General features: G+C 44.4%; 1 protein-coding gene across 1 annotated transcript in view; it reads right to left on the bottom strand.

The window, feature by feature from the left end:
- LOC138754147 (netrin receptor UNC5D-like) overlaps positions 1-16,342 on the bottom strand; it is a 483,772-nt gene that overhangs the window by 84,320 nt on the left and 383,110 nt on the right. Inside the window, exons 7-9 of the mRNA XM_069918008.1 lie at positions 10,448-10,612; positions 7,945-7,977; positions 2,418-2,603 (exon numbers count right to left, since the gene is read on the bottom strand). Coding sequence (XP_069774109.1) covers positions 2,418-2,603; positions 7,945-7,977; positions 10,448-10,612 — 384 coding nt within the window. The remainder of the gene's footprint in view (positions 1-2,417; positions 2,604-7,944; positions 7,978-10,447; positions 10,613-16,342) is intronic.

Raw genomic sequence — 16,342 nt, 5'->3', positions numbered from 1 at the left:
TGACCTTTATTATTGCTGCTTGCTTAAGTGGCAGGTTGGAAGTCTGTTCACGCAGTTCGCACTCAGATAGGAGATTAACAATGTCTGTACTTACCTTTGTGAATACTAAACTGTGCTTATCCGAATGAGTCAATTTAACTTCATCCTGAGAATTCTGCCAAAGGCATTTTCTCTCTGTCTCCCTCCCTCCCTCTGTTCTCAGAATCAGGATGCATTGTCATAAACATGCCACAAAATCTGTTGCCTATCACTGAACAATGAACCACAGACCTTATTTCATTTTGTCTTTTTATTTTTTAATTTAGACATACAGCACGGTAACAGGCCATTTTGGCCCATGAGTCCGTGCCTCCACAATTAACCTACAACCCCCGGTACGTTTCGAACGCTGGGAGGAAACTGAAGCCCCCGGGGAAAACCCACGCAGACCTGGGGAGAATGCCTTGGAGGCAGCTCAGGATTCAAACCCCGGTCCCGATCGGTGGTGCTATAAAGGTGTTGTGCTAACTGCTATGCCAACCATGTCATGCGTTATTTTATTCATTTTGAAACATCGTTTATAGAAATCTTTGCACCATGGTACTGCAGCAAAACAACTAATTTTGTGACGTGTTCACGACAATAAATTCTGACAGGAAATCACCAAAAATATCTAAAAACTAGTTTTTAGATAGGAGAATCAGCCGCCCAAAATCCATAAAATACACCTACAAATGCTTAGGAAGCAAAATCTTCATTGTCCAGTGTTATATCCAGTCATAATAATTATTTTGTTTTAATAATAATTTAATAACTGTAATAATATTAATTTATACATTATTTTGTCAGTTAGCACATCATATATGATCAAAATCAATAATTAGAATGTCTTTGCATCTAAAGTGATAGTCCTCACAACATTAATGCAAGATTTGTGTGAACAAATTGCTGGAGGATCTCACTGGGAAAGAAAGAACTCTCAATATTTCAGTCCTAAACTCTTCATTCATTAATTATGGGTGTCTGGAGTTTCAGAAACATTTAGACCACACATGTCTAACTCAGGCCCACGGGCCAAATTTGGCCCGTGATATAATTATATTTGGCCCGCAAAATCATATCAGATATGTATTAGAGCTGGCCCGCTGGCCGCCGTGCCAGTATAGTGCATGCACAGCTAATACTACAAATCCCAGAATGCTTTGCAAATGCATTGGCGCCGGCCCGTCAACCCTCTAATCGCCCCCACCTCCTCTCTTTACTTTTATTAGCATCTGCGACCTGTCGCCTAACTCACATGCAATAAACTCCTTACGAAAAATGGCCAAATGACTGACAGAAAACAGGACCTTTCAAGACAGGTGGGAGGCAAACTCTGACCCCAGAGTTTGATGAACTTGCATCTAAGAAGAGATGCCAAGTATCTGGTTTAGACCCAGGTGCATCAGAGTAAATCACAGTGTAGCAAGCTAAGCTTGGGTTAATATTTTCTTTGGTTAACTTTGGACTGTTCATAGTTGAAAGATTGGATTTTCATTGAAGCAAGTTGTTATTTTTTTGACTTGTGAAAAAATACATTTAAAAGGAGCTTAAAGGCTATAGAGAAATATTATTTATTGAATATTTTATTTCTCATTTTCTTAATAATAATAATAACAATTACAGCACGGAAACAGGCCTGTTAATGCTTCTTCTGGAAAGAGTTTATCCAAAACTATTATTAAATATTTATTTTAATAAGAAAAAGTTTAACATTACGTATGTTGAAAGAAGAGAAAACATGCAGATGTTGTTGAAAATTTTCAATAAATATTTAATTTGGCCCACGACTTAGTCCAAGTTTTTAATTTTGGCCCTCTATGAATTTGAGTATGACACCCCTGATTTAGACTATCTATATGCCCTGAGTAAGATGGTTGGATATTCATAGATAGCTTGTCAGTCAAACTATGTTCCCCATACCAGGGGATACCCCTGGTATCCAGGATTGGTAGATGCCCCATAAGTGAATTTTCCAGTTGCTTGAGATTGCGTGTTGCGTGATTGGGGAACTAATGGAGAGGTGCAGCAATTTTAGTTTATTACCTATTTTTTTCCATGATTTTATTTGTCAGTTGCTTGAATTCCGGATAATGGCGGATTTACCTGTAATTCAATGGAATCATTTGTCTGCATCCAAAATATTGGAGTAGGCAATGTCAATTTTATTATCAAAATTGTGTTCCATTATCTATATTAAAAACTCAGTGTATTTTGAGTTAAGAGAGTTTTCCCAGATTTTTATCCGAATAAAGACCTTTAGCATCTATACTTCCAGTCTTCGTCTGGGCCAATCACAGACACAAAACATCCCACAGATATTTTTATTAGACTTTTAATAATGACAGAAATCACAAGGTGAATCCAAACAAACATTTGAAATTGAGCAGTACACTAACCTTGTCTGACTGTCTTGAAGTTGAAAGACTGGAAGCCACCCGTAAGAGCTGAAGAGTCAATGACATCAACACCATATTCACTTTGACTTCTCCGGTACAATGTGATACCCACCACAAGCATAGCAACTGCAATCACTGCTGCCCCAAGTCCAGAGTATAATGCCACATCACTGTTGGTCTCAATACCTGGGCGGAAAGGCAAAAGTATGAGAAGTAATTCAGAGCCTTTGTTCTTACTCTCTGGTTTCTAACTGATCAAAGTGAGACAGGGCTGTAGTGAGTGCAGACACTGCCTCACAATGCCAGGGAACTGGGTTCAATTCTGATCTCTGGTCCTCCCTATGAGTTTTCCTTATGTGATCCTCCTTCAACCCAAAGATGTGTGGGTTCGATTTTGGCTATTATAAATTCTGTTGGTGGATGAGATGGGCTGAGTTGATAATGTTGGGAAAATGTAAATGGGTTTACTACAGGATTAGTTTAGATGGGCAGTCAATGGGTAATGTGTATCTCTCTATGACTACAAATCTAAAGATGTTTGCAGTGATGTTGGACTTTCTGATGTTGAGGCTATCAACCTTTCTCTCTTTTATTTAACCATCAAGGATAATGCTAAGTTCTCAGTCATCTATAAAGTGAATAGGACAGGACACAGGAGTTCATCCCAACTATTCTCCTGACTGACAAATCTCACCAAGTAGACAAAAGGGAAAGGCTTGTGGTCCTCCTCTCCCTTCACTTCCGTCTAAAGCACAGTAAGTCAATGAAGGAACATGCAGCACAGCTAAGACTCTTGTAAATAAGCTAATTTGTACACATTTATATCAGTGTCTGTCCATGGCCTCTTGAACTGGCAGATTGAGGCCAATTGCATATTGGTGGAAAAACACCTTGTATCACATCTCGGCAGTCTCCAACCAGATGGCTTCATTATTGACCTCCAATTTCCATTAACTCCCTCCCGCAGATCTTCCCTCATCCTTCTTCCTCCAGCTCCCTCTAGAAGGCCTATAGGATGCTGGGCTTCATTAATAGGGGGAATTAAATTCATGAGTAGAGAGGTCATGTTGCAACTCTACACATCTCTGATGAGACCACATTTAGAGTATTGTGCTGAGTTCTGGTCACATCACTATAGGAAGGGTGTGGAAGCTATGGAGAGGGGGCAGAGGAGATTTACCAGGATGTTGCCTAGATTGGGAAACAAGTCTTATGAGGCAAGGTGAGCAGAGCTGGGACTTTTCTCTTTGGAGTGTAGAAGGATGAGAGGAGACCTGATAGAGGTCTACAGGATTCTTAGAGGCAGAGATCGGGTGGACAGCCAGCACCTGTTTCCCAGGGCAGGACCAGACACCAGAGGACGTCTGTACAAAGTGAAGGGAGGGAAGTTTAGGGGAGATATCAGGGGTAAGTTTTTTACACAGAGAGTTGTGGGTGCCTGGAATTCCTTGCTGAGGATGGTGGTGGAATCTGAAACATTAGGGGCATTTAAGAGATTCTTAGACAGACACACGAATGAAAGAAAAAAAAAGGGTTATGGTGTAGGGGTGGCATTTAGTACTTTTTTTTGGAAGGAATATATGGGTCAGCACAACATCGGGGGCCGAAGTTTTATGTTCTTCCTTCTATCAAAGAGCTCTCCTTCTTCATCCTTTGGCCTTTCCCTTTATCACATCTCTTCTTAGCTTGTAAATGCAAGCAGACTGTTTCCACTGACATTAGGTAAGAAACAAACCAGGGGACATAGGTTGAGGGTGAAAGGGGAAAAGTTTAATGAGGCCACTAAGGGGAACTTAATTCTTCGTGGAAGTGTGGAATGAGCTGCCAGCTGAAGTGATGAATGCAGACATAATTTTAACATTTAAGAAACATTTGGACAGGTACACGGATGGGAGGGTCATGGAGAGATATGGGCTGGGTGCAGGTCAGTGGAGCTAGAATAGGTTGGCACAGACTCTAATGACTGAAGGGCCTGTTTCTATGCTGCAGTGTTCTAAAGTTCTCCCCTCCCAACCGCATCCATCTATTACCCCTTCTTACCTGTGCTCCTCCCCTTTCCCCTTCCCCCTTCCCCCTGCCCACCACCATCAGGGGTCTGTCTGATTTTCGACACTCCTGATGAAGGCCTTGATTACCTTTAACTTCCCACGGACGCTGCGTGACCTGCTGATCCAGCACCTTTGTGCATTGCACCCCACCCTAGCGCCCGCAGATTTTCTTGTTTACCATTATGAATTCTGCACAACATTTCATTCATCCGTCATGCCGCAATTTCCCGCAAGACGATATTGAAAGGCAGTAAAAGTGGCTTGGTGTGTCACTTTTGGTAGAGATCCCTCTCTTGCCTAAGGTACTGCAGGAAGTGTTAACGCAGCCTAGTTGCTGTCTATACATGCACATGATGCTGTTGTCAGTTTGTCGGCAGATTGGCAAACACTCTACTGTAATGAATATTCTCAAAACACCTAATGATTATATCGCTTAATCCACCTGAAGACAATTAGCCACTCGATGCTGTTTAAAGGAAAATAAATGCCAGCCCATTTTACGAATAAAAAAACCCCACAATTCATTAAATTACAATCTGCTCTGTGTAACAAAATGTATTATTTCTGAACAAACTAATTTACTTCACGTATTTCAATTATTTCAGTCAATGCATCCTTTATAATTGGGCTACGTTTATAGTACAGGGAGGCATGGGTTAGCGTATTGGTTAGCACTAGGCCTTTACAGCACCAGCGACCCTGGTTCAAATCCAGCGCTGTCTGTAAGGAGTTTGTATGTTCGCCCTGTGTCTGCGTGGGCTCTGGTTTCCTCCCACCGTGTGAAATGTACCGGGGGTGGTAGGTCAATCGGGTGTAATTGAGCAGCATGGGCTTATGGGCCGCAAGGGTCTATTACTTTGCTGTGCATCGAAATTTAAAAACAAATTAAAATTTGAAATTTAAAAATTTATAAGGCTCAATATGTCTCCCAGAATGCCACTCTGTCAAGGGGATAGCTTCATTGCTTTTATAGGCACAGAGACCATCACAGGCATTGCTGTTTGGGTTGGGACCAAAGCAGAAAATAAGAGTGAAAAGCAAAAGTCTGCAGATGCTCTGATTGTAGTAAAAACACACTCAGAAGTGCCGGAGGAACTCAGTGTCCATAAAGCTATATTGCTGATGTTTCTTCGAAGAAGGGCTCAGGACCGAAACGTCAAGATTTGCTGAGTTCCTCTGGCATTTCTGTGTGTTTTCACAAAAGCAGGAAATGCTGGTCAAGCTCAGCGTGAAGGAGACTGAAGTGTTCATGTGGGGTCTGTGTTCAAGATGAGGAAGTGAACATTGTGAAGTCTGGCTCCCACTGACACTTATTGAAAGCTGGACCTTACATCAGGCGATTGTGTCTGGCTCTCAATCTCAATGGACAGAAAGCTCTGTTGACCTTCTTATTCCAATTTGGAATGTGGAATCTGTAAGATAATGGCTTTGCTGCCTGCTCCCAAGGTCTTCGGTAATGAGGCTAAGACTGCAAAGTGAAGCACATTTTAAGGAAGTGGAATATTTCTCAGCTGGAGAGAGATGTGTAATTGGAGGCTGGGGCAGAGTGCTTTTGAGACTGATTTCCAGACAGGATGGAGAGGATGACGACAGATATAGGGGAAGTTCACAGAGAGCTCGGGTTGCCAATGGTTGCACAGAAGGCTGTGTGGCTGCGGTGGCTGCAGGAGTGTGGGAGGCAAAGCCATGGACATTCAATAACTCTGGGGCGGCGGGGGGGGGGAACGACTCTCTTTTGCTTTTCTTTCTCTGACTGTTAGGGACGCAGGGCTATTTCTGCTGATGGAGATTCTTTGTCTGACTTACAGTAGACTAAAGGAAATTTTTTGTGATATATCTGTTATATTACATGATAATAAAATAATCTTGATTCTTAAAGCACAAATGTGAAACAAAACGATACAATATATGACGTTATAAAATGAAAGGAGATCCTACATAACCAGTAGCAGAGAAATCCTATGTTGTCACAACTGATCCTTAAGTTGCAAAAGAATAACTGGCAAGAAAAGGACTTTCTAAAGGTACTTTCGGGTGCATTCTCCACCAAGAATGGTCTTTCAGATGGCAGCCCTGACTGAGCTGCGCTGTACACCCGAAAGGAACAACAGCAGGAGAGGTGCCTCGGAGCACACTCTGGCTCCTGTCAGCGCAGGTCGTCAAGGCAGGGGCAGTCGGCGCAGGACTTTGGGGAAGGGGCGGCCGGCGTGGGACATCGGGGCAGGGGCAGCGGGGAGGAAGACTGTCAGGTGTGGGGAGGGGGGATGACAGGCAAGGGAGGGGGGGAGGGAGGTTGAGAGGCACAGGGAGGGGGCTATAAGGTTCGAGGCATTGGGTCGCCAGCTGATTGTCATCAGCCCACCCCCTATCAGGCACTTTCAGGTGCCTTGGGGGACTGCTCAGAAGCGGAGATTATACCTCCCGGAGGAGGGTTGGTAAAAACTCCTCCAAGCCGCCTCAGATTCTTTCAGGTGGCCTCCCATCAGCCGCGTTCAGGTAGAATATGTGGCTTTCCATCGGGGTATTCTGGCCATCTGAAAGAGGTTTGTGGGAAAGGAGTCAATAGAGGGCAGAATTGCATGGAGATGATTGTTCACTTTAGGAAGGGAAAACCAGAGGTGTACAATCCAATGATCATTGGGGAATCAGAAGTGAGTGGGTGAGGAAATTTAAGTTCTTGAGAGTCACTAACTCAGAGAAACTTTCTTGGACCCAACACACCAATGGCATCGTGAAGGAAACACGTCACCACCTCTACTTCCTTGGGAGTTTGTGGAGGTTTGGTTTGACATCGGAAACCTTGGCAAATTTCTGCAGATGTGTGGCGGAAAGTGTGCTGACCAGCTGCATCACGGTCTGGTATGGGGACACCAATACCCCTGAGTGTAAAGCCCTGCAAAAGATAATGATCACAGCCTAGGACAAACCCTCCCCACCATCGAGAACATCTACAGGGGACGCTGCTGTCGGAGAGCAGCAGCATTCATCAAGGATCCACACCACCCAGCACACGCTCTGTTCTCGCTGCTGCCATCAGGAAAGAGGTTTAGATGCCACAAGACTCGCACCACCAGGTTCAGGAACAGCTGCTCCCCCTCCCCCAACAGACTCCTCACCAACAAACTCAATCAGGGACTCATTTAAGGACGCTGACTTCTGCACTTTATTGATTTTTGTCTCTGTATCGCACAATCAGTTTGCTTACATTTCTTTATTTGTTTCCATGTGTATGTTGAGTCAGTTTTTTTGTGACCACTAAGTGGTAATTCTGCCTCTCCCGCTGGAAAAAGAATCCCAGGATTGTATGTGATGTCATGTATGACAATAAATCTGAATCTCTATAACAATGGCTGAGTGAAACTATTAACTTTATCCACGTTGATTAAGCTGCAGTCCCCCTGCACAAACTCCCTCCTTTAAACCACTGTGCATGCATTAATTTCTAAATAACTAAAATTGGAATTATTATACACACTTACTTTGAGGCTGCAGCTCCTGCACTGGTGGCTGGTCTGTTAAGAACAACAGGAAAGAAAAGCAATTAGAATGAAGTGCAAATTCTGTCTCATTCTGGTCATGAATGACTATGGTTTCACTGCATTGGTGCCAGTGTTGGCAGATGGGCCAGGTCGTGTGTGGGTTGACGAGTCTCCCAGCAGCTCCAAACACGTGCCAGATCATCTGGCAGCAGGCGCATCTCCAAGCAGTGCGATGGACAGCATTTGTATTTTCCCTGCGGTCTCACCTGGCTGTCGGTGAAGAGAGACTGGCAGGCTCATCGAAGTCAACAGACCTGCATGTCAGCCATGCTGTGCTTTTGAACTGGAGACTGGGCTACAAGGAAGTCATGTTGACTACTCTCCCGCAGCTTGCTTGCAATGAACAAGTGTGATCGCTTGCTCAGGAATAGATTATTCATGTTCCATCACTTGACGTGGCGTTCTTTCTTGGGATGTGGGCGTTGCTGGCAAGGGCAACTTTGACTGTCTGTCTAAAAGTTTCCCTTGAATTTTCTGAGCTGTAGGAGATGCTTCAGAATTAATCATACAAAAGTACGTGAATCCCAAACCGGAGTAGGTTGGTCGATTGCGATACACAAGAGTGCTGGGTGGCATGATTAGCGCCATGCTGTTACAGCGCCAGCAATTGGGACCGGAGTTCGAATCTGTAAGGTGGTTGCACGTTCTCCACGTGTCTGCATGGGTTTCCCACAGGGGCTCCGGTTTTCTCCCAATGTCTGAAATGCTCTGGGGGTTGTAGGTCAATTGGATGTGATTGGGCAGCACGAGCTCGTGAGCTGGAAGGACCTGTTACTGAGCTGTAGGTCTTAAAAAAAGTACTCGAGCGGTCACGCAGCATCTAGAGGAAGTTGAGTCTTTTGTTGAAATATTGATAGCCTTTTATTTCCTCTGGATACTGCGAGACCTGCTGAGTTTTTCCAACACTTTTGTGCACTGTCCTCTGCCCCAGCACCTGCAAACGTTCCAGTTGAACACGGTTGGTAGATTTCACTTGCATTTGGAAATAGTGTATACAAACCTGCTTTTTATAACATTTCATCAATAACATTGCTGCTAATAGATTTTATTTAATTTAAAAAAAATTAATAAAGCTAGATTTAACTTTCCCAACTACTGAAGCAGGATATGAATTTTAATTTAATTTTAAATTTGACATACTGCACGGTAACAGGCCTTTTTGGCCCACAAACCTGTGCCACCCAATTGCATCCATTGATCTACAACCTCTAGTACATTTTGAACAGTGGGAGGAAACCAGAGCCCCTGGAGGAAACACAAACTCCTTATAGACAACGCGGGAATCGAACCCCGGTCCCGATCGCTGGCACTATAACAGCTTCGAGCGAAACGCTACATTAACCACACTGCCCTTGAATTAATTAATATCCATTGATCATCAATTTATCCCTCTGGACTCCTAATTCAACTAATTAATTGCATTGCCTCAATAACTCCTTGCACCAGTGAGTTCCACATTCTGACCACTCTTTCTTGGAGATCCCACTATTTATTCCAATCAGCTTCATTAAGGTCCAGAACAAAGACCAAGCTGGTTGAGAAATCTCTAGATGCTGACCAGCAAGGCCCTGAGTGGTTTCATGCCAGAAGAAGCCACATGGAACTGTTGGGTGGCATTGCGCGCAGTGGGTGGAGCTGCTGCCCCACAGCTCTATTGACCCGGGTTCACTCCTGGCCTCCGCTGCTCTCTGCATTGAAGCTTGTTTGTTTGTCCTGTGGCTATGTAGGCTTCCATCAAGTGTCCCATTTTTTTCCCGCATCACATAGACCCCCCCACCCCGGTCGGCAAGTTAATTATTACTGGTATGAATCAACGGAAGGCAATAGAGATCTGAGAGGGAAGAGGCTCCAGGGGAATCTAGATCAATGGAAGTACTCTGAAACTCAGCATTGAGTTGATGAGACAAATGACATAGACATTGAACTGCACATTAGTGCAACGTTGTTACAGCACCAGTGACCGGGGGACCGGGTTTTGAATCTGGCGCGGACTGTAAGGAGTTTGTACATTTTCCCCGTGTATGCATGGGTTTCCTCCGGGTGCTCCAGTTTCCTCCCACCTTTTAAAACATACCAGGGGTAATAGGTAAATTGGGTGCATTTGGATGTCACGGGCTGATGGGCCAAAAGGGCCTGTAACTGTGCTGTCTGTCTAAATTTAAAAAAAAGTACAGGGCCTTCAGCCCACAATGTGATGCTGATCTATATAAACCTACTCTACCATCAATCTAACCATCTATTTTTCTTTATATCCATGTGCCCATCTAAGAGTTTTTTTTAAAGTTCCTTGATTGCTGTTATTTGCACTCCCTCATAACCATTAAATGATTCCATACAGCCCAAGGCCATTCTACCTTCTGTCTTTTCTGTCTCTCTGGATCACAGAGCTGACTCACTCCCAACTGGACCAGCAGCATGGTAATTGTCATCTGCTTGTACTTACTCTGAATGCACAAGCCTTCGGTACAGTTCTCGGATTCCTGCCCTGCTCCCTCGCAGAACTTTCCTCCGTACCGCGGCTCGGGAGCCACACATGCGCGGACCCTCTGGTGCTCACACTCGGTGGAGCAAGCTGACCACCAGGTCCAGGGCTCCCAGCCACCGTCCACTTGAAAGGAAGGAACAGAGACACTTCATTATAGTTTGCAGCAAGCTTTGATAGGAGTGCGGGCAAGGGGGAGAGGACATCTCTACCACCACCGGATGCCACATCGTTCATAGCAGGTTAGGTTGGCCGAGAGGTTGCAAGGCCAAACAAAAAACAGAAACCTGCAGCTGCTGGAAATCAGAAATAAAAATAGTAAATACTGGAAACACTCAGAGAGTCAGGCAGCATCTGCGGATAGAGAAGCAGAGTTAACGTTCAGGTCTGCGACTCGTAAGGACATAAGAAATAGGAGCAGGAGTTGGCCATCCGGCCTGCCGCACCTGCTCTGCCACTCAATGAGATCATGGCTGATCTGATGATGGGCTTATCTCCACTCACCTGGTTTTCTCCCATATCCCTTAATTCCTTTATTATGTAAAAATATATCCATCCTTTTTCAAATATAGTTACTGAGGTAGCCTCCGCTGCTTCAATGGGTATTGAATTCCACAGATTTCCCACCCTCTCCTCATCTCCCATCTAAATCTACTACCCTGAATGTTGAGGCTATGTGCCCTAGTTCTGGTCTCCCCCACCAATGGAAACAACTTCGATCTTATCTATGCCTTTTGGAACTGAGAAAAGAGAAAAAAAACAAATTAATTTTAATTGCCAAAGTGGTGAGAGAGAGAAGAACAGGAGAAAGGGAATATCTCCTTTAGGGTGAGGCCAGGGTTGTTGTTACAAATCATTGATGAAGGAAATTTGTTTATCGATTTATGGGGTGGAGAGAAAAAGAAAACAAAGGACACATCAAAGCTCTGAAAAACAGGATGGGGGTGTCATAAATTCCCTGCGGATCAGCCCATGTCATCAGTAAGGGGAAATCTGAGTTAATATCACAGGTCAATTAATTGGCAGAGAAGGGCCCAATTGTAACGTGTGGAGAGAGTGAGTTACCTGAAATGGTTGAATTCAATATTGGAAGCTGCAATATGGGAAGATTGCAATTCGGTATGTCACCGAAGACTCTGGCAAATTTCTACAGGTGCACCACGGAGAGCATTCTGGCTGGTTGCACTACTGTCTGGTACAGAGGTGCCAAGGCACAGGACAGGAAAAGACTACAGAGAGTTGTGAACCTGGCCAGCGCCTTCACAGGCATCAGTCTCCATCCCATCAAGGACATCTACAAGAGGTGGTGACTTAATAAAGCTCAAGGTTCCCACCTCCCAGGCCATGCCCTCTTCTCACTGCTACTATCAGCAAGGAGCTTGAAGGGGAGCACCCATTGGCACAAGGCCAGCTCCTTCCCCTCCACCATCAGATTTCTGACTGGACAATGAACCACAGACACAACCTCACTTTCTCTGACTTAGCACTAATTTATTTTTTAAAATGTAATTTATAGCAATTTTGCATCTGTGATGCTGTGGCAAATTTCATGACACCTGCTAATGACAATAAGTTCTGATTCTGAAAGCTACAAAGGCAGAATAATTAATGTTCTGGGTGGCAGAGCCTCTGTGGAAAGATGGCCATGCTAGTGTATTTTTGGCTGCCTGTTGTCATTTTCATAGTTACCAAAGGCGTTGGGAGCAAGTAGGAAAGAGGACAGCAGGAGTAACAATGAGGGGAATATTCAGGGAAGAGAGTGGTAAACCTGTCCTCAGGAGAACCAGAGGACAGAGGTATATGACATCCATTGGATGTTATCGGGCCTGAGGCCTGAGGCCTTCCTCAAGGTTCAGAACTTCTTCAAGGTAGGTATCCTTGAAGAGATTTTGACCATGAAGAAGGGCTCAGGCCTGAAACGTCAGTGGTTTATTTTAAGCTCCTCTTGATGCTGTGAGACAGGCTGAGTTGTATGATACCAAGTAAGAGATTTAGAGATTAAACAAGGAAGATTTTTTTCTCACTCTAGAGGCAGTTGGAGGCTAGAATGGGCTGCATGAGAGATGTTAGAGACTCCCATGGGAGTATCTTGGTGAGCATAATTGCCAGTGCATAGATGATGACAAATCAAGTTTAAGTGGGACAAGGGAAGAGAGGTATAACGTGTCGAAGGTCCTTTTTCAGTGCTGTATGACCATGACTCTGCAGGCACCCTTAATTTGTGGATATCGGCACTTTCAATGGATCTGAAAATCAGCTTCTCCTTGCAATATCTGCAGAGTGTACTGTTCTCTTTGAGAAGCCCGACTGATGTTGGAGATCTGGTCGGAGGACTCACTGTACCCCAAGGATCAGAGGTCAATCCACAGGACCATAAGAGTTGTCTCCCTTCCCTTCCCCCCAACCATTGACGCGATCTACTAGGATTGTTGTCTGAAGAGGGCGTGCAAAATGATTGAGGGCCCCTCTCACCCCATACACAGTATCTTTCAGCTGCTCCTGTCAGGAAAGAGATACACGGAGTATCAGAGCCAGCACCACCAGGCTGAGGAACAGCTTCTTCCCATGGGCAGTGAGAATGCTGAACGACCAAAGGAACTGCTCACACTAACCCTCCGAGACTCTCATATTCATGCAACAGTATATATATTATATATATGTGTATATGTATGTATGCACAATATATATATATATATATATATATATGGTATAGATGAATACTTGTCCTGCATATGTAATGTTTGTCTGTGCGTGTGTTATGTCTGGTGGTGTGTCTGTGTGTTTTGCACCAAGGACCGGAGAACACTGTTTCATCGGGTTGTACTTGTACAATCAGATGACAATAAACTTGATTTAATGCCAATTTATCAAAGAGAAACAGGCAGTAATTTTTTGATTTTTTCCAGTAAAGATGGAATATACATTTGAATTAAGTAGTTATTCATAAACATTAAAAGTAAAATACTGTAGATACTTTGTAATATTTACGTAAAGAATAAACAGTTTATATATTCAGGGCTAATTAATTTGCGAAGCAGTAATTATGGGTGAGGGCCCCATTGAAAGGTCACTGAGATTTCCTGCAAATAATTGTATGATTATTTTGGTTATTTTATGAGGATTAGCTTGTAAAAATTCCCAACATTTCAAGTTTGTTTACATTGGAGATGCTTACCATTGCAGCCTATGGAATCTCACAGCATGCCATGGGGTAATTTGGGGATTTCCTCAGGGCTGCACATGCACAAGAACTCCAATGGAGTTCCACCATTCAGGTATGATGAAGGAATGCATGGGCCAGGAGCCTCGAGTAAAGAGGGACAATTCAATTCAGAATGTTAAGGTCATGAATGATGCAGCTGGAAATTGATCTGCCGTTACATCTCTGGTGGTTTTATTGAAAATGCTCGACCCAAGATGGCAGTGCCTATGATTAGCAGCAGCTACGAGGGTTGCAGACTCCGGGGAAGCAGGTCACAGAAAATGGGAATACCTCCCGTTTGAGAAGGAGAGGCAGAGGAGATGACCCATGGGACGATGACCACGGCGACGAACCAGTGAGGGGCTCTGCGGCTGAGGAACACAGAGGCAACGGGCTGTTGGCGACTCGAGGGGAGGAACCCACTCAGCTGTGGGCTGCTGGTGACTGCGGTCAAGGGATTCGCACCATGCTGCAGATGGCTGGGGACTGGCTCGAGACTGGCTGAAGGGGAACCAGGACGTGAGAGGGTGTCGAGGGGGCTGAAAGTTTCTGATCGTGTTGGAGGTTTGGACCTGGAGCCCGGGCTGCCGATGGCTTGGACTGGAGTCTGTGTAGAAACACAGGCTGTGGGAGCGCTGGAGGTGAATCCACGGACATTCAATGACTCTGGGGGGAACTTTTGCTTCTCTTTCTCTGACTGTAAGAGGCACTTCAGGCAATTACTGCCGATGGCGAATCTGTCTGATTTCAGCAGGCAAAAGGCAATTTCATGTAATATGACACTTTTTATTACATGACAATAAATTGACTCTTGAATCTTGTGGGTATTCACAGGAGCATTCAGAGAAAATTCTTCACCGTCACAGAAAGAATATACAAATTCCTCACAGACGGCATCCAAGGTCAGAATTAAAGCCAAGTCGTCGCAGTTAAAAATTCACTGCTCTACCATCCAAATGAAATTTAAGGAGGGTTTTTCATTAACCCTGGTGTGCCACGGACTTTGAGAAATCTTGTCCTCGATCTATGTTCATGAGATAGTCAGTGTGGGCATTGCTGAAAAGGAGCCTGTCTGATTTTTCAGGCATTTTAATAAAAGGACAATAATAAATGGGTGGGCTTTTAAATTTAATTTAGACATTCAGCACAATAAGAGCCCCTTTCACCCTATGAGCCCATGCCACCCAGTTGGCCTACAACCGTACAAGGGGGGAGGGTAAACCGGAGCTCCCAGAGGAAACCCAGTAAGACTCGTAGTGAACGTGCAGACCCTCCTTACAGAGAGTGCCGGATTTGTACCCGGGTCGCTGGCAGAATAATAGCATTGGTGCTAACTGCTATGCTATCTGTGCCGCCCCTTCATCCTTGGGTGGGTTGCCTCCATCATTAGATTCAGCACGGAAAAAGGCCCTTATAGAACATTCCAACACAAGTACAGGTCCTTTGGCCCACAATATTGTGTCGATGGCTACATGAACCTACTCAATCTAAACCTTCCCTACCTCACACCCATAACACTCTATTTTCCTTGCATCCATGTGTCTGTCTAGACTTTAAAATGTCCCAATTGTGAGCCTGTACCATCTACACTCAACCATATCTCTCCATATTTCCATCAACTCCTCCAATCACAGACGTGGTATGAGCAACTTTGAGAGGCTATTCTTTGGGATGTGGGAGGGAATATGTATTGTTTGTCATTATGTGTGTTATATCTGCCTGTGTGTCTGTGTGTTTTGAACTGAGGACTGGAGAATGCTGTTTTGTCAGGTTGAACTTGTGCAGATGATAATAAACTTGACTTGACTTGAAAAAGTAGATGTGGCAAGGTTGTTTCTCATGGCAGGGGCACAACTTCACGCTAAAAGGGTAACAATTTAAAAAATATGAGGAAACATTTCTTTAGCCAGAGGGTTGTGAGTCTGTGGAACGTTGCTACAGGCGACTATGGAAACATTGTGTGTATTTAAGGCAGAGATTGACAGGTATTTAATTAGCCAGCACATTAGGTGTCACAGCAGAAGGCTGGGGAGCGGGGCTGAGTGGGAGGTTGGATCAGCTCATGATTAGACTCGATGGGCTGATTACTGCTCCGAGATCTTGTGAACCGGAGCATCCTCAGGAAACACCTCACAGGGAGAACAATACAAACTCTACAGAGGTAACATGAGAGGTCAGGAATAAACCCAGGTCACTGGAGCTATGAACTAGTGGCTCTACTCACTGATATGGGTCAGCGAAAACTGATGTAGGCTGCGTTCATTTCGTGATGTGCAAAAATAATAGGACAGTGGAATGGTTTCTTGCTTACATTTTTGTAACCTGCTAAGGGAGCTATGGTCAACGCGACGCTATTACAGCACCAGAAACATGGGTTTGAATCTGGCGCTGTCCATAAGGAGTTTGTGGGATCTCCCCGTGTCTGCATGGGTTTCCTCCGGGAGCTCCGGTTTCCTCCCACCCTTCAAAATCACGGGGATCGTAGGTTAATTGGAGTATTTGGGCAACACAGACTCATGGGCCAGGAGGGCCTGTATGTCAATTTAAGAAAAATTGTGCATTGTTCTAATAGAGAGATGACACAAACACATTGGGCTGAATGGCCTTTTGTGATTATTCCAGAAGATGTTTTGTTCACCTTTTTTTTCTATTCT

This window comes from Narcine bancroftii, chromosome 2 (assembly GCF_036971445.1).
Source record: "Narcine bancroftii isolate sNarBan1 chromosome 2, sNarBan1.hap1, whole genome shotgun sequence".
Taxonomy (NCBI): domain Eukaryota; kingdom Metazoa; phylum Chordata; class Chondrichthyes; order Torpediniformes; family Narcinidae; genus Narcine; species Narcine bancroftii.
The sequence above is the reverse complement of the archived record's forward strand: the minus strand, read 5'-3'. Positions and strand labels throughout refer to the sequence as shown.